Below are 23,120 nucleotides of genomic sequence, written 5' to 3' on the forward strand. Positions count from 1 at the left end.
GAAAGAAAAAAAATTGCAGAGAAAGAGAGGAAGGGAAAGATCTCGCTAGCTGTTGAGGAGGAGGTGGAGGAGGTTTGGCGGTGTGGTGGATGTTGGGCGTTGGGGTTAGAAAGGGTGTAGTGCCACTCATGACGACCGACAAAGGAACATTCCTATGGCACTCAGAAGGTGTTTAATTACAAACGGTTTCTCCGGAGGCACTCTGCCTGGCACTCATGTGCTGTTGTGTGATTTGGCACTCTTAGCTTGGTGGAGGGAGTTGCCGGATTTAAGTCATCTATATTTATGATGCATGTCACTGATGAAGAGAGAGAGAGAGAGAGAGAGAGAGAGAGAGAGAGAGAGATGAATTTTTAACATTTTATTTTTATTTTTGGTTAGCCATCCGCCGTTATAGTTATTTTTATTCGTAAGTCTTCGTCTCCTCTAATAACTTCCGGTGCTTGAACTTTTACAGTAACTATTGCATAAATTATACCTGTTCCTAAGAAATTATTATCTTATTATTAGTTTAAGGTGTTAGGATTTTTTTTTTACATAGTTTTATCATTTTTTTTCATTCGTGGTGCAAGCGGCAGTAGGTCACAATTAGGCCCGAACGCCTTTAATACGGATGTTAACATATTTCAGAATCAGTTTTTGTATATTTTTTAGATTTTTTATTATGGTTTACTAATATATTTTGTTCAGTACATCTCATTAAATATCGTCTAACCCCTTGATTTATTCAATCACTTAGCTTCGATCAGACAGCACTCTATTTTTATATATTAATTTTTTTTCTGGGGTTTGCTGTTTCATTCATGTCATCCAATATCGTGCCTTATGACGCTCAACTCCATGAGCGTTTTTTCTCTGCCGTAAACACTCGCCGAAGAGTGACACACCTCACTTCTGTCATGTTATGTAAATTATTTCGATCATCCGATACATAAAGGAGGATGATGTCCGAGCTTTTCAGAACGAACATATTTCGAAAGCCACCTACAGACGTTCTCTCTCTCTCTCTCTCTCTCTCTCTCTCTCTCTCTCTCTCTCTCTCTCTCTCAGAGATAATTAAAGAACAAGATATCTTAAAGACATGGTTATTTATATATTTTTGTTACTTTTTTGCCGGTTCAAGTGATTTACTATAAAACTTGAAAAATATCAGTTATTTATTTACTCATTTATTTATTTATTTATTTACTGAAACTATTTCCCAGAAAAAAAACTGACGAGAGACGTCACTTACCTCAGTCATTCCTTCCGAACTTGATACCGGCGTCAGACACCAGAGAGAATTACTGCTTCAGTACGTCGAGCGAGTATACATTAATTCTGGCTTCTTACTTGAATAAAGCAGGGTTAACAATAGCTCCACGAGAGATCGAGTGAATCTGCTTATGCAGATCGTGTAGGTGGGAAGCTGGGGATTATTGTGGGCTTGCCCTAATGAACGGAGATAAAACGTAATTAGGAGAGATGAGATGAAAATAAGTGATAAGGAGAACGATGATCTTGGGAGATGGGCCCTGCAATCAGTGGTACTTTTCTGCTAGGAACTTCTAGATAGATCAAGAACATGTGTGTGCATTGTGCATGTGTGTGTGTGTGTGTGTGTGTTTTAGGGAGAGAGAGAGTGAGAGAGAGACGGACAAACAACAGACAGAAGGGTTGCTCTTTACGTATCTTTTAATTTTGTAAAGAACAAAAAAAAAAAAAAAAAAAAATATTAAAAAAATTTAAAAGAGAGGGGAAAGGCGGGAAAAGGGGGGAAAAAAGAGAGAGAGAGGGGGGGGGGGGGGGGGAGAGAGAGAAAAGAGAGATAGAGAGAGAAGGAGAGAGAGAGAGAGAGAGAGAGAGAGAGAGAGAGAGAGAAGATTAATTGCTCTTTTAATTGCGTCTTTTAATTTCTTGAAAATAATGTAATTAATTTTGAGGATGATATGAGTTTGCGAGAGAGAGAGAGAGAGAGAGAGAGAGAGAGAGAGAGCGAGAGAGAGAGAGAGAGAGAGAGAAATTGCTTTCTCCCCACCCTTTAATTTCCCAACATTAAGCTTGGGTCTTGGCCCTCACCTCAGCACCGGACGTATTGCACCAGCAGCCTATAACCAGACATGATAATTACGAATAAACCTGATTTTGGAATGTTAGAGGTGTGTTAGTTTTAACCAAGACCTTGGCTTTAAACAGCCGATTGGTTGAAGCTTCGGGTCTTCAGCCGTCAGGGATCAGATAAGTTATTCAAGTTGCTTGCTGTTACAGGGTGTCTGTCCGAAGTAACATGGACTGCAGTATGTTGCATACGGAGCACTGATCAACGTAAAAAAGATGTGGTTGTCTGACAAGAAGTGTCTGTATTCTATATCTGAAGTGCGAATACGTGTATGTGTGTGTATATATATATAGTAATTAATAATTATTAATTATAATGATAATTATAATATATTAATATTTTAACTATATATATTATTAATAATTATAAGATATATATATATTTATTTATATTATTATATATGCATTAAACTATAAGTATCCTTTAACATCCTATTCGCTCTACCTCGGAACTAATATATTTTCATATATGTTAACCGAAGGGGAATTTTTTTGTTGATAATTTCGTCCTCTCGTGTATTCGAACCAGGGTACAGAGGAGGAATCAGGACTTCAGTGATGTTATCGTCACTGAACGTCACTGAAGTCCTGGTTTCTCCTCTGTCCGCTGGTTCGAATCCACGAGAGGACGTAATTATTATCAACTAAAAAATTCCTCTTCGGTTAACATATATGAAAATATATTAATTCCGAAGTAGAGTGAACTGGATATCAAAGGACATTTGTTCCTTAATGCATATATATACATATATCAAACATGTAATATTAATGTTATACATACACACACACTCACTCATATATATATATATATATGTGTGTGTGTGTGTGTGTGTGTATGTATGTATGTATGTATGTATGTATATGGCAGCTGATAGTGTAACTGGAATTCCAAACTATAAATGTCTCTAGATAACCAAATTTTCTCTCTCTCTTTTATTTATTTATCTAATTATCTTGGGATATATGGAAAGATAGCGTCAGCTTTATTTGCACTTAGTAATCACGACGACCTCTGAGTTTATTAGAAAATGTGCGACTGTTTGTAACTGCGCGTTTGCAAGGATATATGAATGTTTGTGCATGAGCGCCTTTGAGAACGTAAGTGTGTTTTTCCTGTGTAGTTTTCGTGTGTATTTATGTGTGTTCCATCTTCTGATCTCATCTAATGGTCCTGTAATCTCATTGAGGAAGTTTGAGTCAGTAATAAGCATTTCCTCAGAATTTTTTGGTATATTTTTTCAAGGCAGTAGATCTGGATGTGGTGTGTGGCGTCGCTATCCTCCGCAACCTTCCTTAGAATTCTCTGCTTTGGATGGCGTTCGATCCATGTCTTTTATTCTTTCTGTTACATTACCAGTCAAATTTAATTCTTCATTTTCCACTAAACGTAGCAAAGACATGTTTGGTTTATTTATTTAGCAAGTCTCATTTGAAGTCTTTGTGTATCCTCATGCATTGTTATATTCAGATCTGATTCCTCTGTTCTGTTTGCGTTATCCGAGTAACATTTAATTTTTTTCTTTAGAAGCTATTTGTCGCAGTAATAATGTATGTACTGAATTTTACAGTCACTCTTTGTACTCTAACAATACCTATTACTGTTTAATTTTTGTTGTGTTAATGGCTGTTTTTATGGTAATTAGGTCATAATATCTCTCATGTGTTGTTCATAACTACTAAGGCAGTCACTTACCATCACTGATATGGTGCCATGTTATTTCTCTTGATTTCGTTGTTTTGACCCTAATTAAGTCCTCGCATATCTTTTGTTTGTTATCTTAAGACCAATTACCCAGATCCTCTGCATTCCTTTTTCTTCAATTTTGCATCGAGTATCCTTGACCCCGGGATAGAAGATTTGACTTTCTGTGTCACTTTGAAGTTCTCTTGTGAGGCTCAAGGCGATTGTCGCCCTTGCGGTGGCGCCTCTTAAGTCCCGCTTATTCCGAAGCTCCACTCAAAAATGGTATTCCGTCTTTTCCGAAATGCAGGATGATATTGATGATGATGATGATGATGATGATGAGGAGGAGGAGGAGGAGGAGGAGGAGGAGGAGGAGGAGGAAGATGCTGTTTGCGTATGATAATCAATGCGAGATTGTAGAAATGCGATTAGACTAATTCACGTCCATTATGCATTTGCGCTTTCATTTTTCACTTTTTTTCATCATGGCGCAAAATATGATCGGTTCGCATTTTCGTAGAGGCTCTCAGGAATGTATAAAAGAGAGAGAGAGAGAGAGAGAGAGAGAGAGAGAGCTTATTGCAAGTGTTATGGTGAAAGAGGTGAAACGATAGATTTATGGTTTAGCTTGTGGATGTCACTTGCTTTATTTTCTGTTTAGTGATATTTACCTTTTTTCTTTGTTTTTATTTACCATGTTTATGGTTTTTTCAAATATTTTTATGTATACCACTTTCATATTGCATATTTTTTTTCTATTTTCTCCTAATACTTGCTTTGAATTGAATGTCCGTTCGTTTATTACCTTCATATTCAAGCATTATTGTTATTATTATTGTTATTAATGTCTACTGACCAACAAAAAATGAAATCCCCATCCTAAAGACGCATCTCTGTCTTCTTTCTCTTTCAGGCGGCGCTGGTGTGGCCTCCAGGAGGGGAGGGGTCACACAACAAAAGCGCTGGGGTCGCTGGCGGCGTGGGTGGGTCTTCGCCCCCCGCTTCCCAGCAGGCGGCCCCGCAGGGGCTCGTCCACTGGATGAGCGTGATGGCTGAGCACATGAACAACCCCCACCACGATGCTGTGCATTATATGTGGAATGGAGTCGAGGTAAGTGCTGCTGCCACGAATAGTATTTATTATTATTATCATTAATAATTTTTTTTTCTTTCATATATATATATATTATATATATATATATATATATATATATATATATATATATATATATATATATATATTGGTATGCATGGTACAATTATATGAAGCACAGTACTTTATACTTATGTAAGTCGTCTTACATGTATTATATGAGGGGAGCCAACGCTTCACAGTTGCTAAGTAAGAATTTGCAAAGGGAATTAACATTTTTTATGTAATTTTATAAGTACGTTTTTCTGTTAATTCTTCTTAACCCTATCGAGTATCCGCAACGTTCATTTCAAAATGTCTGCTGATAACCATTGATTCTTCTTCTTCTTTTTTCTTCTTCTTTTTCTTATGCTTATTCTTCTTCTTCTTCTTTAGGACGGTTTCTCAGCCTTGTGACTGACTTATACGGAAAGTCATACGGATTTAATTGGAACCGCATGCGTTAATGTCGGGCCAGCGGATTTGTTGCCACTCTCTCTCTCTCCTCTCTCTCTCTCTCATCTCTCTCTCTCTCTCATATATATATAAGAAATATCTTAAAAAGAACTGGCATTCTAATAACTCTCTCTCTCTCTCATAATATAAAAGAATGTCATTCTTATTCTGTATTTTTGTATAATTAGAAATCACTTAGCAGAGGCAGATGTTTTGTTATAACTAAAAGCAAAAGTCCTTTATGTTTGGACTTTATTCTGGCGATTTCACAACTGTTCAGAGAGGCGACGTCAAGCTGAGGAAATGTAGAGATAATTATATCGAAATATTGCGATTAAACTAAGAATAAGTTAAAAGGTAGCATGTGTTTAAAAAAGTCGAGGATTAATAGATACGACGAGCAGAATAGTTTCGGTGTTCATATATATATATATATATATATATATATATATATATATATATATATATATATATATATATATATATAATATTTTAGACTCTATAGTATCTTTGATATATATTATGTACTGAGTACAAATGCTAAACATCTGTAGAATGACGATTGTACCTTACATTATTTAGCATACTTTTAATTCATCTGATTAACATATTTAACTTTAATTTACTCTACTTATACTTAGTTTGCATAAGGTCCTTTTTTTCTTCGAATATTTAACTTTATATAACTACACTGTTTATCGTTACATATATTCAAATGCTTGTTTTTATCAAAACTATTTTAAGTCTCTTATTTCATTTCACAAAATATGGTTTAGAATAATGATAATGTAAGTGAAAAAAAAAACATTATTATTATTATTATTATTATTATTATTATTATTATTATTATTATTATGATTATTATTATTATTATTATTATCACGGCATGATAATTAGATTCGTTCACAGTTATATCCTGACGTGACGCCTAGTCATGAGATCATCATAATATTATCATCCCTGAATACCCCTCCGGGAGGGGGAACCCATAATTCCAAGTTTATATTTATAATTAACACAACATCCGCTCGGCGTCAACCGGATGGCATGAGCAAATGAATTCTGGAGAAAAAAGTTTATGATCCGATCCAGTGGGAATTTCCGTAAAGAGTCCGTATTAGATTAGCCCGAAATGGCGGCCGACAGCCTCCCCACGTATATAAACAAAATTACATATACGTTTCTTTAGGACTTCCTGGGAAGAGAGGAGCCAGATGACTCGCGACCGTATGGCAGATGTATGGAATGGTCAAATTGACGTGGGTGGCACTGGATGCAAGCAAGGATCCTCTGGGCGTCGGCTGTTCAAGTCTCTCTCTCCTCTCTCTCTCTCTCTCTCCTCTCTCTCTCTCTCTCTCTCTATTTTGTTACGCCAGAGATTGAGGGGCTTGTACAGGTGCATTTATTTTTAAATATTAAAAGTCAATGATAAGTCACTGCTGGACTGTGAAGTGTAATGTATAACAGATTAAGTCTTTATTTTGTGTATTAAACACAAATATATACGTATATATGTATATATATGTATGTGTGTGTGTGTGTGTTTGGTACAAATAAATCAAGGAACTACCAACTTATATAATCTATTTTGGCCATATTCCTTTGCAAACATTTAGCAATACCCCGTAACATCAGCCAATTAGTCCAGGAGCATATTCCTATAGTGCCTTTACCTATATAGATTTCTATACCTTGCGATATAGTTATCAAAATGAACAACTACAAATTTCGGTCGTCGTATTTATCAAGTTAAAGACGGGAACTTTGACAGGGGTAAGATATACAGGGAATTCGATGTAACGACGATCATCTCACCCAAGGTCTGTAGAATACTGGTATTCTATAGACCTTGATCTCACCATCCTCCAGAAATCGTCACCGAAGTTGCTGTTTTAGCAGAACGAAAAGTGATCAGTCATAGTAGTTATTTTTTCACCCATGTGTGTGTGTTTTAATGTTTCAATAACAGGTGAACAAAATGTGATTAAATTTCGCAGAAGAATGATTCATTAGTTTAAAAGAAATTGGATTTGCTGCCCTTTAAAAGTTCATGGTGGTCTAGGCATCTCCATATCTTCTTAGATAAATAAATGCAATCTCCCTCCCTTTCCGTAGGTGTGCTCTATGTTATATACACGTGAAATGTTCTCGTCATTCTAAATATAATATCAAGAGTATTTTATTTTCTCTTGCTTTTAATACAAAACTATGGTTTTACTTACAGAGATATATGATTCTCTTGAGTCGGCATGTTTTGCTAATGCCAATAGTTTTGTAACTGGATATTATTATTAAATGTATGCGTTCGTTATAGTATGCAACGTGTCAGTAATCTCTCTCTCTCTCTCTCTCTCTCTCTCTCTCTCTCTCTCTCTCTCTCTGCTACTCCAGTGTTACTCACTCAATACGATTTCCTCCTCTTCATCATATTTCTTTAACTTGGATCCGCCCTGCTCTATTGAATTGCTTTCACTGAAATTCAGTTTCCTTCCCTTAAATCAATCCGTAGTTCTTTTAACTCAATTCCGCCACTATGACCTCATTTCCTTTTCTTAACTTTCTTTTGGACCATAACTGGAACGAGCGTTTCTTTATCGCATAACCTCGTTTCTTCCTGCATCCTACTTACGCTTACACTTACACACACGAGTGTGCACACCTACACACGGACTTACCTCAAGGATATTGATGGACAACCTCCACAAGTTGGTGCATCTCCGTATCGGCTGTAGGTAATCGTGTGCGGTTGTGAGAGAGACGGACAGACAGATAGACACACAGAAAGACAACAGACGGTCAGACCTTCCTAGGAATGACTAAAGAACAAACTTCTGCAGGAGATTAAACAAGGCCGCGGTAGTTACGTGACGGAATCGATGGTAAGAATTTGGTTTTTGTGTGTGTGTGAGAGAGAGAGAGAGTCTACATGGGAGAAATTAAGGTAGAAATCAGCTAAAACTCATTAATCCAAGTTTTCATAGTATGTTGAGCTACTGATTTATGTAATATCCAAATACACTTCAAGATTATAGGATCACAAAAATGCTAGTTGACTGACATCTTTCGAGTTTATTGACTAGTCGACTTGGATTAATGATTAATATTGAATTGAACAAGATTTGGACAATGGTTAAGGCTATCGTGATTGGCAAATAGCGTATCAGGCCAGTGTTATGAAAGAAAAAGTTAAAGTGAGCAAAATAAACGAGCCTTTTTTTTCAGAGATAATGAAAATTCAGTTTGGTTGGAGGTTGATTCTTAGCGATGAGAACTGAAATAAAATAGAATGAAAGGTTTATGGATAAGTTAATAAATCTAGGTACAATGTATATATATATATATATATATATATATATATATGATATATATATATATATATATTGTGTGTGCGTGTGCGTGCGCTTGTGCACATGCGAGCGAACGCGTGTATGAGAGGATAAGAATGAAGATTGAAAGCAAAAAAACAGGTAGCATAGTGATCCTCAATTTTAAAGAGAGTTTTTCGTAATTACCTTGAGGTTTTTTGGCCATGGCGATTATATTGAGAACTTAATGTAATCTTGAGCCAGAGAAGGATCATTTTCCTCCGGTAGACTCGACCATAAAACTTTATTTAATAGACATCCGCTTGTGGCTACTTTTTCATAATTTGCACATGTTTTATTCATAATCTTTTTTTCGGTGAAATACTTTTTTTCTTTTTTTTTTCTTTAACACGCGCTGTGGTTCTTCTTTTATACCCTTTAGGTTATCCATCTCAAGTTGTCGTGCATACAGAGTTGTTTTTTTGCAGTGTGTGTGTGTGTTTTTTTTTTTTTTTTTTTTTTTTTTTACTGGTGGAAAGGGAGAATTCATGCATATAAATTGATGAGAGGAGAGAGAGAGAATTTTAATTTAATTCGTTAGTATTTTTGTCTTTAGTATCTGTTTATGATTTTTACTATAAAGGAAATTTTTCATGTATTTTGTAAATTTTCTTTTCCTTTCTATTTTTTCTTATTTTGGAACAATATTAAGAAATCCTTGCGATTGCTACGTTGTTCTTCAATTCTGTATGAACCTCACCTTACACGAAATTACTTTTCAGGCGTCACAGCTTTCAATTAAATGTGCTTTTCAGGTAAAATACTCACTCTGCCATTTTACCTATCAGTTCGTGCCTCTCGGTAAATATAATTAAAACGAAGTAGGATATCATGTAGCGAACGGGGTTGTAGAAGCTGTTCACTTGATTATAAGTCAGTATTGAGTTTGTCTTTACATATTTCTTGTGGTTTTCAAAGTCATTCTTTTTTTCTCTCTCTCTCTTTTTTTTTATGGGAACGTCAAGTCTGCTTTTGCATCACTCATGGAGTCATCGTTCTTCTTATCGGTGTGATGTTTCTACATTTTTCTCTGTTCCCGTTATTTCTTTTCATTATTTTCATGAGGACTTTTTACTCGCCCCTCCTGCTCCTCCTTCGTTTTATATATCAAAGGTCTTTGTATTCTATTCTGTAATCGCTCTTTGTCGTTATTAGCATTCGACGAAAAACTATAATGAAGGTAATAAAGTAATTGTGACATGACGTCCATACGATGTGTTTTTGCCTCGAAGAGGAAGTCGGAATGGCGACGTCTCGCATTAAAATTTTAATGTATTCAAATTAAATTCTGATACGCCGAGGAAAGGGGTTCAGATTAATTGTAGATCTTTGGGCTAAACATATACATATATGCAGCATTTAATAACGCCGGTCGGGAAGGTAATGGTATGGTGTCGACCGCCATTAAAAGACACGCGATATTTTTGTTAATCTTTGGAAGAATTTACTTTCCTTAACTGGTATACAGATCATCTCGCTTCCGTTAGTCATTAGTAGAGTCCAGGACTCGGGATGTATCTGTATACTTTCGGTAACTTCTAAGTCAGATCTCCACCCGAGGACAGTCTCTTGACCCTGTAAGCAAATCCGAGGAATTAGTTAGGCCCATAAAGGTCTACCCGAACCAAAGAGAGCAAGGAGAAGAGCCAAGGAAACTAAAAAAAGAAAAGAAAAAAAAAGGCCGACTGCTCTTCCAGTAATAAATCAATTAGCAAAGCCGTAAACGTCTTACGAAGTCGTTCACAGAGAGAAGTCTTAGATGGGACGAAGACGCCAAAGAAAAGACCTTAAAAAAAAGTCTTAAAAAGTCTTTAAGGGTCTTTTGAATAGTAGGGATGGTGGGTAATGATGTCGGGGGAGGGGCTGGGGGTGGGGGCCCCGTTGGTAGGGCAAGTAAGGAGATAGTTAACAGAGGAGTAGAATTGGTAATAAACCTAATAAAGATAATGCCGGGTAATTTAATTCAATAATTACGAATATGTGTACCTGCCATAGGTGACGCGAAGCCTTGATTTCCCATTAACCTCGCTCTTTAAATCCAGAAGAAGAAGAAGAAGAAGAAGAAGAAAAAGACACTTTAATCTAGTACCGTAATTCAAAAATAGAAATTTGTAAGAGAGATGATTGTCTAGACGCAGCTCTGCAGTTATTAGGCAGTTATATTTCACTTATTCGTTTTTTTTGTGTTTTCTTTCAATCATCAGGATTTTTTTTACATATTATTGTTATTATTTTTGTTATTAGATCCAACCACAAGCTAAGTTTACATTAAAAATAGCGACCCGGCACTTAAATTTTATCTAGTAGTAAGTGCTGGGTGACTAGAATCGAGGTTCCTGTCTTTATTTATATATATAATATATATATATATATATATATATATATATATATATATAATTCCTGTCTGCATATATATATATATATATAATATATTATGTGTGTGTAGTATATACGTATTTAAGAGAAAGTTATAGAAAATATTTATTGAATCTTTAGAGTTTTTTCTTGTTAGTAAATATGAAGAAATAAAATAAACTTGAAATTACGAACCTTGGAATGTTTGAGTTTCTCACGCTTGAAGGCAATGAACTTGAATAATGAACATCAGAACCCAACTCTTGCGTGCCTTTCCCGTAGGCTTTCCCGGGGTTTGTGCATTATCGGTCGCCATTTTTTTTTTTTTTTTTTTTTTACGAATATTTATGTATTTATTCATTTTTTTTACATTTACCCTTCGAAATCAAAAGGCCGAAGAACTTAAAAAGTGAGATAGATTATTCCATTAATATCTCTCTCTCTCTCTCTCATTACTTATTTATGTATACATTTGCTCTCGGAAATAAAAAGACAATAATTTAAATGGTGGAGTAAATCATTGTAGCAATCTCTCTCTCTCTCTCTCTCTCTCTCTCTCTCTCTCTCTCTCTCTCTCTCTCTCTCTCTGACCAGGCGCAAAACAAAGCGTTAGAATTTTGACTCTGTGGTCTGCGTCTAAACTATTCAATAATAATAATAATCTCGCTCTCTGTAAAGTCACATGAACAAAACTCTGAAAAAGAATCATTTATTTTTTATTGTCACGGAATATGAAGTTGTCAAGTAAAATCGACCATCATTTATCTGGATTATTTTTTTTCAGATTTTGACACTAGTTTTTTTTTTTTTTTTTTTGGTGGCGTCTTTTTTTTCCCGTCATTTTTACCGGTGCTACCGTCCTCAGTTTCTTTCTTTCTTCTTCTTCCTTCTTCTTTCTTTCTTTCTTCTTCTTCTTCTTCTCCACAAGAGTTTTGATAATGGTAGAGATAGTCTCCTTCATCGTCATCATCATCTGGCCGAGACGTGACTTTAGTGGAACACATCCCATCTCTCCCTGATACCCTCACCACCACCTCCTCCTCCTCCTCGTCCTCCTCCTCCTCCGCTGTTCCTTTATTATTATTATATATTATATATTTTAGTAAGTGAAGACAATCGGAGTGTGTGTGTGTGTGTATGCGTGTGTGTGTGTGACAAAATGTCTTCATGTATTTGACAAGTTTTGTGATGAAGAAAGTGGGATCCTGTGTGTTGTTGTTCTGATAAAAAAGACACTTAACGGATAGTAATCATCACATACGGTTTGCATTAGAGAGAGCAGACTGGACTGATACGAGGTCAGCGAGATCAGGTAACAACGACAATAAAAGTAATTATAAATACAAGCCAACGTAACTACGTACAGCAAAAGACTGAACTGCCGAATTTCGCTTGGTGGGTCGTTGCCGGAAATGCCAGAAATGTGTGTGTGTATGTGTGTGCGCGCGCCTGTGCAACAGAACGAAAATCATTTTAGGAAAAAGTTTCATTTGATGAAAAGTTTTCAGCGGTCTTTTCCCATACTTTTGTGTGTATTTAATAGTGATTCATAGGAGAGCATTTGTCTTGTAGATTTATCGGTCATTTTGAGACTACAATGAAATTTTATATATTCTCTTAACATTTACCATGGGGTAAAATATGCTGCTTTTTTGTGCATTCAATCTTGATTTGTAGAATGCTGAAAGATCCACGAAAACGCGACTTTGGAGTTGATCTGTCCGGAGAGAAGTCGGCCGCGGATTGCGATGAGGCTTGGATGGTTCCGGTGTTCTCCTCAAAGGAAGATTATGTGAAAGAAAACCCTCCAATGAATCGAAGTGGGTGTGGCTTAGTAGGGGAGAGGGGGGAGGGGGGATAGCGAAAGGGTGCTTGGGAGTGATCTCGGTTGGGTCCGTAGAGATAGGAATGAGAGGTGGGGAGGGGTTGCTGGATTTGGGAGCTTGGGGAAGATAAAGCCTAAAAAAGGTATGGGGTCTACCTCCCCTTACTTCTCACTTGCCTAGTGTATATCTTATATATATATTTTTTTTCTACCCATTTTGAGTTTATCATCTTAAAGGAGGGGGGGATGTGGGAGGGGAGGGCCATTTCTTCCTTTTTCCTCATTTTCTTCCCTAGTCATTTCCTTCCTTTCTTCTAGCTGAGGAGGGGCAAATTCTTCCTTCTCCATACTTCTCCCTCTACTCCTACCGCTTTTCCTACCATTCTTTTCGAGAGTCTGAAAACGAACTGAAGCGCAATTTCTTCCTCTTCTCCCCCAACTCTCTCTCTCTCTCTCTCTCTCTCTCTCTCTCTCTCTCTCTCTCCGATGTGAAGTGCTGACGACAAAAACTTGAAGAAACAGTTAGTCGGCTTTAGCATGGAAGGCGGGGGCTGGGCACGCGTATCTCTCGCCGGTGGAGCCACTTTTTCCCCCCGTCTTTTCTTCTTCTGGTCAGCCTTAAATACATTATCATGCTAATATTATGCGACCGCCGAGGTAGCCTGTCTTCGCGTTGACGAGTCTCCGAGTAATGGCTTTTGCTCGCTCGCTCGCTCGATCGCTCTTCGGTTTGGTTGGTTGGGTTGGTTCGGGTTAGGTTGACTGCTGCTTCTGCTGCTACGGTTGGTTTAGCGTTGCTTCGGATGGTTAGATCCAAGATTTGGAAGATGCTGAGTCTTGCAAAATTTGGGTTGTTGGAGGGTCGGGGGAAATAGCTGCCGGTCGCCCTTCCGTTGAGTTGGTTCGCGTTGGCTGCTGATTGTTCAAGTGGTTGGGTATGATTAGCTGAAAAGGGGATTGGTTAACTGGATTGGTTAACTGGAACCGAACATTTGTGCGATTCAAGTGGACCAGTCTCCTCGTATATACAATTACTGTTGAGGAGGTTTTGGTTGAAAGCAGAAATACCTTGGCCCGACGCTGTACATGCTGAGGTTTCATGTGGTTGCGGTCGGTTGGTAACGAGTTGGTTAGCTGAACTGGTATTATTGTGGCATATAATGTGACAGGCCTGTCTTTGACTGAATTTGTACTCTTGCAATTGAAAGGCGTCTGAGTCCATCTCTTATTACCTTTAACTTATTTAGAAATAAATGATAAGAAGCATTTCTTCCTTAAAGGCGAATTCTCTTTCTAACTCGGAAGAATTTTGTTCGCTTTCTCGACCAGTCTCCCAGGCTGCAAAAACTGGTGAGATTCCTGAGAGGAATTTTTTTCTCTTTTATTTTGCTTTTATTTATTTATTTTTTGCCAGAATTACAGAATGATGAGACATCCAATTTTTTACCTGCCAGGCGATTTTCAAAATATTTGCAGAGTACAATGAACATTTTTTATTCAGTTTTATTTTGTTGTACCGTCATTTTTCTTGTGATATGCGTTTGACCTCCGATGAATCGATATTTTTTTAACATCTTTTTTTCTTTTCCGCTCGAATGCTCTGGGCCAATTTTCCTCCTGATACAAATGGCCCGACTGTCCAGTCTTCGTTACGACGCGTCGGTAAATGGCGTGATTACTTTAATAAAACTTGGAATGAAACATAAAATCCGCGACACCGACGTTGGGGATGACTCGGCGAAAACTCAGAAAGGGGCCACGGCGACGATGGAGGAGAAATTTCGGCAAGAGAGGAACATTATCAAAAGCCTCCATCTTCATACGCCAGTTCGCCCTCCCCCGAAACACTACTTGGCTCTTCATAAAGAGTTCGGTATAAGTTTCTCTCTCTCTCTCTCTCTCTCTCTCTCTCTCTCTCTCTCTCTCTCCTTCTTTATTTCCAAATTTCACTTGCATACGATGCTCTCAATTGTTACTGACACACACATATATATATATATATATATATATATATATATATATATATATATATATATATATATATATATATATATATAAATGATTCCTGTAGTATACTTAGAATCAAAATTTTGTCTGTATTGCGCATTCATATTATTATTCATATTTTGATATTTTGATTATGATATTGAAATCACATTTGTGTCCGAGAGTCGGATTTGTGCAGAAAAGTAAAAGAAAAGATAATGCAAATGACAAGAGAGGTAGCAAATACGAATAAAACTAAAAGCGAAACAGAGCAAATCTACTACCCACAAAACCAAAGATTTATTCCTGTTGTAGATCAGCCACGTATTAACTGCAATAACGTTGCCTTTTGAGCCAGTCTTTCATAAGTGCTACATCTAGACTCTGGAATTCGTTAAGTACTCCCTTGTTCCCGTAATATTCTCAATTCTATAGTGAGCTTAAACTTTTGTTTCATTTACCTTATTTTTTCAAAAACTCACTTTAGTTTTCTTGAAGATTCTGATTTCAAACATGCTGTTGCGCAAATAGTCACATGTATTTGATTGAGGTTTTTTTCTTTATAAAATGCCATTAGAAATTTTAACACACACACACACACATATATATATATATATGACGTTTCGAGATTGCAATGGCTAGTAAAAAAACTAATTCATAGTTTATAATTATATATATATATATATATATATATATATATATATATATATATATATATATATATATATATAATTATAAACTATGAATTAGTTTTTTTACTAGCCATTGCAATCTCGAAACGTCATCACCGCCAGTAAAATTCGTGTTTATTCCAGCTAAATTTGTTTTTAATTTGTTATATTTTTACTACTGAGTTTAAATAATTTAAAAAGCCCTCTTCTTCAATTTAAAATACCACCTTAATTGATTTGCTTTCGTTTTTGCTCGAATTGTTTATGAATCTGGTTTTTCCAATGGTTCATTTTATCGAATCTTCTGATTGCATTAGGCTTTAATCATTTCCCCGCTTATTCTTACTTGATCTTTCTCAGATATATTAAAATATGAAACAGCAAAAATTTGCCACACTAATAGATGTCTCGTACAATCTTCGGTATATCAACCAGCTGAGGTATTTTTCATTCTCAAAGATAGGTGTTAAAAAGGGTTCCAAGTTATTACAATGTATCCATCTCTCTCTCCTCTCTCTCTCTCTCTCTCTCTCTCTCTCTCTCTCTCTCATATCTCTCTCATCTCTCTCTTTCCTCCTATATATATATAGTATATATATATATATATATATATATATATATATTATATATAGATAGTATATATATATATATATATATATTATATATATATATAGTCGTGATATAGACTTACGTACGTGTGATAATATGCATATATCCTTATATTTTTTCAAAGGTTCAGCTCCATTTGTAAAAGAAAAATTTAGCTCTAATGTCAGCGTAGCATGCTCAATCATCTTAGTCTTCTGATGTTGTAAGGGTTTTAATTCACTAGTTCGTGATGTACCTACGTTTTTGTAACATCTTGGTATACTTGACGAGGTACGCGTCAGATCGTAGCAAAGCCGCATTGAAATTACTTTAAACAAAGTGTGAGCAAAAAGTCAATCATCCTTTCATTCATTCATTCAGAATCAATTGATTTGTACCGGCGGTGTGAAGTTATTTACGAAATTAGTTTTTTTATTTATTTATGTAATTACTTATCGTTCCTCTTCCTCTAAAGCCCAGAATGTTTAAGCTGGCCTCATTCAGGCGTGGACTCTTGTTCATTGAACGTATTTCATATAAATCATATTTCTTTCCTTACCTTGCACCTCAAAATGTTCAAAATAGAAATTGCTGAAAGATAAGCAATATCGCTAAAGTGGCATCATACGGAATTTATTGATACTTTTCATTAATTATATAGAATTGTAATTTAACGATATATGCAAATTAACCTAAGACCGTTCCTTGGCAAAGTGATCAAGATGAAGTATAGAAAACCAAATTTTTATATCTGTGGATGCCAGAGGTACGTCTCTGTAAACTCCGTATTTAACTGTCCGACATCGCGAACCTGCTGTGTCAATTTTAAGTCTCCGAATCCAACGGATTTAACTTTTGAGAGAGAGAGAGAGAGAGAGAGAGAGAAGTAGAACGCTAGAGCGCTGGTAGAAGAAAGTCTAATGAAGAGAGACTGCAATTAAGGGTGCTTAGGAATTGAAATTGTTAATGCTGTCAGCGATAAGCCTTGCAAGGGAATCCGAGGTACTTGACGCTGTTCAGCCTGTAAAGGAGGATTATCTAGGCGTGTATATGGTATCTAATGATAGGGAATTAACTTCACTGTGAAAGGAGGGTTCCTTCCAGTGGATGGAAACTACTGCGAAGGCTTTAGTACTTACGGCAGCAGTACGGATAGGAGTTGGAGTATTAGCAGTGGGAGGGTCTGGAGGAGGAATAGGAGTAGGAGTAAGAGGAGGTTGAGAAGGCAATTCCGTCGAATATGATTTTCCATAATACCTACACACATACACCTCTTGGACCAGTTTCTCGAAAGGTGGACTGGTTAGCTTCTGCGATCCGAAACCCCTGTGGGTAGGGACCCGCCTCGACCTCTCTCCGTCCCTCCGTCCCTATCCCCCCCCCCACCCCCACCCCCACCCCGCTCCACTCCTTGGCCCTCTCTCAGTCAGCTAAGGCTCTCGTGCAGTGGTTGGTATGCCCTAGGCATGTTTTGGGATGGTTGGTGGAAAGGGTGATTAAAATTGTAATGTTTAGACCAGGTAAGGACCCCTTCCTTCAAAGGGCTTCTGCCCGCAAAAGAAGTGGTAAAGTGTTGGAGATGGAAGTGGAGGGGCGAAGGGGCCGGCGATGAGGGCTTGGGGGTGGGGGATGGAGGAGAGTTGAGATTGTAGGGCGCCCTGTACCTACGACTGAAAGAGTTCGCAGATTTTCCAATAAGGAGTTGGATAGTGTCTTGAATTTTATGACCGTGGTGTTGGGCATTGCTGCAACGGATATGAAAAGAGCCGCCGTTCTTCTTGAAGAAAGTAAATGGTGTTCTCCACTCTGACTTCAACGGAAAGTCGAATAATCTTGTGAGATAAAAAATATATATATATATATATATAAATATATTTTTAGAAAAGTGTCATTCATAGCCTAATCCTACAGCTGACTGATGTCGCATTGGGCCTAAAAGAAGAGACTACGAATCTCATTTTTAGAGTGGCTAACGGAGATGTTTGATTTTGCAATGGAAGCATTTCACACAAAATTCATTTCTCTTGTATGCAGGTTCTTTCATCATTACAACTATCCTAATCATGCCAGTTCCATCAAATAAAACAATTTCGCTGACCATATTGTTCTCCTTATTCTTTTCTTTTCGTTGTTATTCTCAGTTTCAACAGAAGACTGTTTGTCCAACGAAAATCAGGAACTTCTCAATTTCCTTCCTAGTTTTTTCTCCTTCCCAAGAAGTTGGACCGGAAGCTTTCTTACACTCGAAGACTTCAGCATCAGAGTTTCACCGTTAAGATTCGCGTATTCTTCTGCTACTACTATTTTCAAAGTTTTTTTTTTCTGCTTAGTCAATCTTCTGATTTTATGATTACTTTTATGAAGGAGAGGAAACAGGTCCAGCTAACCTTTTAAATTGTTGGAAGCTGAGCTGATAAGTGCTGATGTTGCCTTACACGGGAACAAGGAAGTGAGTCAATTTTTTTTTTTATCCCTTTACTTTTTTGGGGAGCGTGGAGCCACGTCGAATGATTGGTCGACAACAGGACGAGAGCTGAAATATAGAAATGTTTCATGATTCGTTTAAAATTACTCTTTTATGAGACGTTAAAAAGGCTTGTCCTTTCTAATTGGTGGGGATTTATGGGAGTCCCTCTCTTTGCAGGGAATCTCCTATATTCAGACTTGATCCGTTTCTCCCTTGGGATGTCTTAACAGTCATAGATGCGCTTCTGAAGTTCCTTTTCTTACATTGAGACAATACTGTATTATTGAAGATAGAGTCGTAACCCTCGTCATTTTGTATGCTGTTGGCCTTCGCATATAGTCTCAGGCGCTACGATATCTCCATAATCTCCCTCAGTCTTCACGTAGGACGATGAATAATGAAGCACCTGACTTGAGACAGCGCTTGATAAGCACGAGATTCCTGTGAAACCTTTTGGTCAAGTTTCTATGCATCAGCGTACCACTGAGATTCTCAGGAAGTCGAGAAAGTTATGCAAAATTAGAAATGGCGAGAAGTGAAACTTCTGAGAATGTAGGAATAGTTTCTCCAAGTGGGATCAACAGGGGTCTTCACAGGATCCCAATTCTAAGATAATTAGTACTTGTACGGAACGGAAGTCAGGTGACAATTATGGGCAGGTTCAATTTAACAGTCGAAATGGAATTTTTTTTACATATAATAACTTCTTTTGAAACGTTGTGTATGTATCCAGTATGATGTCTGTATGATACTTGTAAACTTTCAACTTTATCTCTCTCTCTCTCTCTTCTTCTATCCTCTTCCTCTCTCTATCTCTACTTCTCTCTCCTCTATATATATATATATATTTATATATATATATTATATAATATAATATATTATAATTATATATATATAAATATATATATATATTAATATTACATATATAATAATATATATATATTATATCATATATATATATATAATATATATGTATATATTATATAGATATTATTATATATTAATATATACATATATATCATATATATATATATATATATATATAGATATATATATATATATAATATATATATTTCGTTTTTATATATATATTGTACTGTTTGGTTAAGTTGCGAGTATGTGAACCAAAGCAAGAGTTCGCGCTTATAATTTTGAAGAGGTTTCCTTTCCTGTCATTTTTTGTACCAAGTATTACGTCGTATTAAAGAGTTTCTCGACAGTTATTTTTATTCATCAGCATTTTCCATCTCTGGAGTTTTACTATTCACTTGAAGAATGTGGAATTCACTCCTTTCCTCTGTATTTGTTGTATTTTTCCGCCTGTCTCCTCGCTGTGAAAAAAATCTCGGGAATGGATCAAATCTGTACTACCTTATTACTTGTTTTAGACGCTAGCGTAAATTATTGACTTTAATTGACATTTCCAAACAGGTATATAAATGTAAATACAAAACCAGTTATTTTTCATGTCATTTATCCACGGGCCTTCCTATCTCAACCGTCAAAACAGTAATAGATGGCCTCGTTTGAGAAAACTTGTCAAATCACCTCCCGCTGATGTCGTCACCTAAGGCATCTTATCAAGCCAAGGGGCTCCTTGACCAGGTGAATTTTTATGCATTCTGCTGCATCTGATGAGTTTATAAACCAACCAACCCCCACCTCTCTCTCTCTCTCTCTCTCTCTCTCTCTCTCTCTCTCTCTCTCTCTCTAGAGGTATTCGAAGACCGTACTCTTTTTTTATTTCTTCTTTTTTTCGACATAATTGTGTTGTCTCATTCATTTTCACCTTGGTAATTGTCTGACATGTGCTAGGCACCACATTCTTATTTCTTATTATGTTTTTGTTTGCGCGCGCGCTCGCTCGCTAGTCATTATGTATCAGGGCATGATTAACTGTAAATTCTGGTTGCTAGCTAGAACAGCTGTCGCAGTGGATAAACTCAAACGCACACACACATACACGCACACAAACATTCTTCTCCTTGCGAACGTACGCAAACATTACTGGCACGCGCGCGCACACACACACGTACACATACACACACACACACGCATACCCTGAAAGTGAAGATGTGTCTCGGAACCCAGGACAAAAAGAGAGGAAAAGAAAAAAAGAGGGTAAAATAGAATAGTAAAAGAAAAAAAAAAAAGGTCGCGATAAAAACAAGATCAAGAACGTTGCTACTCTCGGTAACCCCTTTTTGGAGAGTGTGTCAAGGAGCAGTAGCAGCAGCAGCAGCAGCAGCAGCCAACAACTTCTTTTCCAAACTCCTACTCGGACCGAGAGAGATTGGCAAAAACTTACCCTTGTACACGTCCTTGTCAAGGTGGATGTAGAAGGAACACTTGGAGGGGAGGGGGGAGGGGAGGGTGGAGGAGGCGTTCTTGGAGACCAAGGGAGGTTTAGTAGTATTGGTGTTGTGGGAAAATCGAATGTGGGGGAGGGTGATGGGGAAGGGTTGGGTGGGGGAATAGGAGATTTGGGTCCTCATGGAAAAACTCTTAACTTAGTAACCCAAGAGTTGATGCCCCCAGACAAGAAGACAGTTGGCGTGCATGTGGCGGTCACAGAGATGGCTTGATGAGGTCTTCTGAAGTATTCGACGCTTTTTTTGCAATTAAAGAAAAACTATTGTTTCAGGAGGTTGATTTTTTTCTTTATCAAACTGGAGAAGATCGGTTTCTTAGAAACAAGAAGTGCTTTGTTACTGCAAACTTCTTAAGTCTCTTCGTAGAGCTTTACATCATCTTCCTGAATTTTCAGACTTAGATCTGTAATGGTCTCAGGACTTTTTTCATTTTATTTCATGATTTGCTTGTGTTCACTTTTTTATGAAATGAATTTTCATCATTTCCCATGCCCCATATAAACATTTTTTATTAGCCAGCCTAACATTTCACCAGCTGAAGATTTCATTCTTAGTAATTTCACTCTTATTGATGACGATATTGATGTAAAAAGTTCTCAGCCACTTTTCCTCTCTCTCTCTCTCTGTGTTTCTTGTTGAAATTTGCATAATTTGATTTTCCTCTTTATGTTTTTAACTTTTTTTTTATTTTGCCAGAAACAAAAAAAAAAAGTGTATCTCATTCACTTGGCGAGCGACCTTCAACCTGGGTTTCACTGTATTTATTTTTTTCACATTTTTTCATTTGTGAATAGTGAAGGTGATCTTTTTAGTTTCTTTTTATGTAAGTCTGAATAAACTGGGATGTTAGCCTTTAATATTTGGGATTGCTTCTGTTGTATTGTTATTAATGTTTTTTTCTTGTGGTTGTTTCAGTGCGAATAAGAAAATATTTGCCATATGTAATTCTCTCTCTCTCTCTCTCTCTCTCTCTCTCTCTCTCTCTCTCTCTCTCTCTTCGCACGCACACAATTTTATTTAGCATTTTTCCACTAGACATTCGGCCTTAAATTATTGTAATCAACATGTTTTTGTAGGTGGCCTTTCTTTCTAAAGGTGGGGAAGATACTTCTGAAAGAATGTCATTATTATATAAAAAATACTGTAATTTAATTACCGATATCCTGCTGTTGACATACACTATCTTCACATGTCAAGGCTGAGTTGGATAGCACGAAATTTGTTGACAAAGTCTTTATGACTGTACGTAATTTGGTGCATCCTCTGACTACTGTTTTTAATTTTTAGATTTGCTTACTGTCGATTCAATAAATCAACTTTTTGTACAAATCTTTACCGTCAACATAATATGGAAACATTAATCAGGCTGAATACTGCAGTCGAATGTTATCTTGGATGACATCATGTCAATGTTATAATCCTACGTTTTGCCTAAAAGAAAAAGATTTTGACACTGGCAGACAGATTTATGGTGTCAGTTTGCTTATGTAATTGCTCAATGCTTATGACTTAGTTGGTGGATATATGTTGTGTTGTTATTATGGATGAATTAAACTCAAGCTGGAAAGTTTGGTGAAGTTAATGAGAAAAAAGACCCGATGAAACTGAACGGTTTACCGGTGCTTCAAAAAATCGATAGCATTTCGAATACTTAACCGAGAACGTCTGAGAGTTGCTGTTGTAGCCCTGGTGTCCATGTTTGAAATAGTTACTAGTAAGAATGACCCTTCCAAATGGGTCCCTTTTTCGTTGTACCTTTCTTGTGCCATTACTCATTATTTGGTTCGTTTGCCCACAGCCTGAGAGTTCTCGCTCTGTTTGTTTCCATCTTCTTCACGTTTAGGAAAAAATAGTAAGAATTGCGTTTGCAGAGGCTCCTCGTCCCGTCTAACTTTCCTGTGTCTGTACTAGCATGTTTCGTTCACGGCCCCGGAATTCTCGCTTCCTTCAGTTTATGCTTTGTAAAGTTACAAAGAAGAGAGCCAATAACGCTCCGATCATAGCCTTCCATGGGCAATTGACGCTCGTACATTGCGCGCGCCGGCGTCAGCCAGAGAGAGATGTCAGTTCTTGCGCAATGGGGCGGGGAGTTTTGCCCTCGTTACTTCCAACAGGAAATGCA

At 37.0% G+C, this 23,120-nt stretch overlaps 1 protein-coding gene across 1 annotated transcript in view; it reads left to right on the top strand.

The window, feature by feature from the left end:
• The window catches only part of LOC135199665 (zinc finger protein rotund-like), a 481,912-nt gene that overhangs the window by 281,437 nt on the left and 177,355 nt on the right, over positions 1-23,120 (top strand). Inside the window, exon 3 of the mRNA XM_064227820.1 lies at positions 4,695-4,892. Coding sequence (XP_064083890.1) covers positions 4,695-4,892 — 198 coding nt within the window. The remainder of the gene's footprint in view (positions 1-4,694; positions 4,893-23,120) is intronic.

Source organism: Macrobrachium nipponense, chromosome 26 (assembly GCF_015104395.2).
Source record: "Macrobrachium nipponense isolate FS-2020 chromosome 26, ASM1510439v2, whole genome shotgun sequence".
Taxonomy (NCBI): domain Eukaryota; kingdom Metazoa; phylum Arthropoda; class Malacostraca; order Decapoda; family Palaemonidae; genus Macrobrachium; species Macrobrachium nipponense.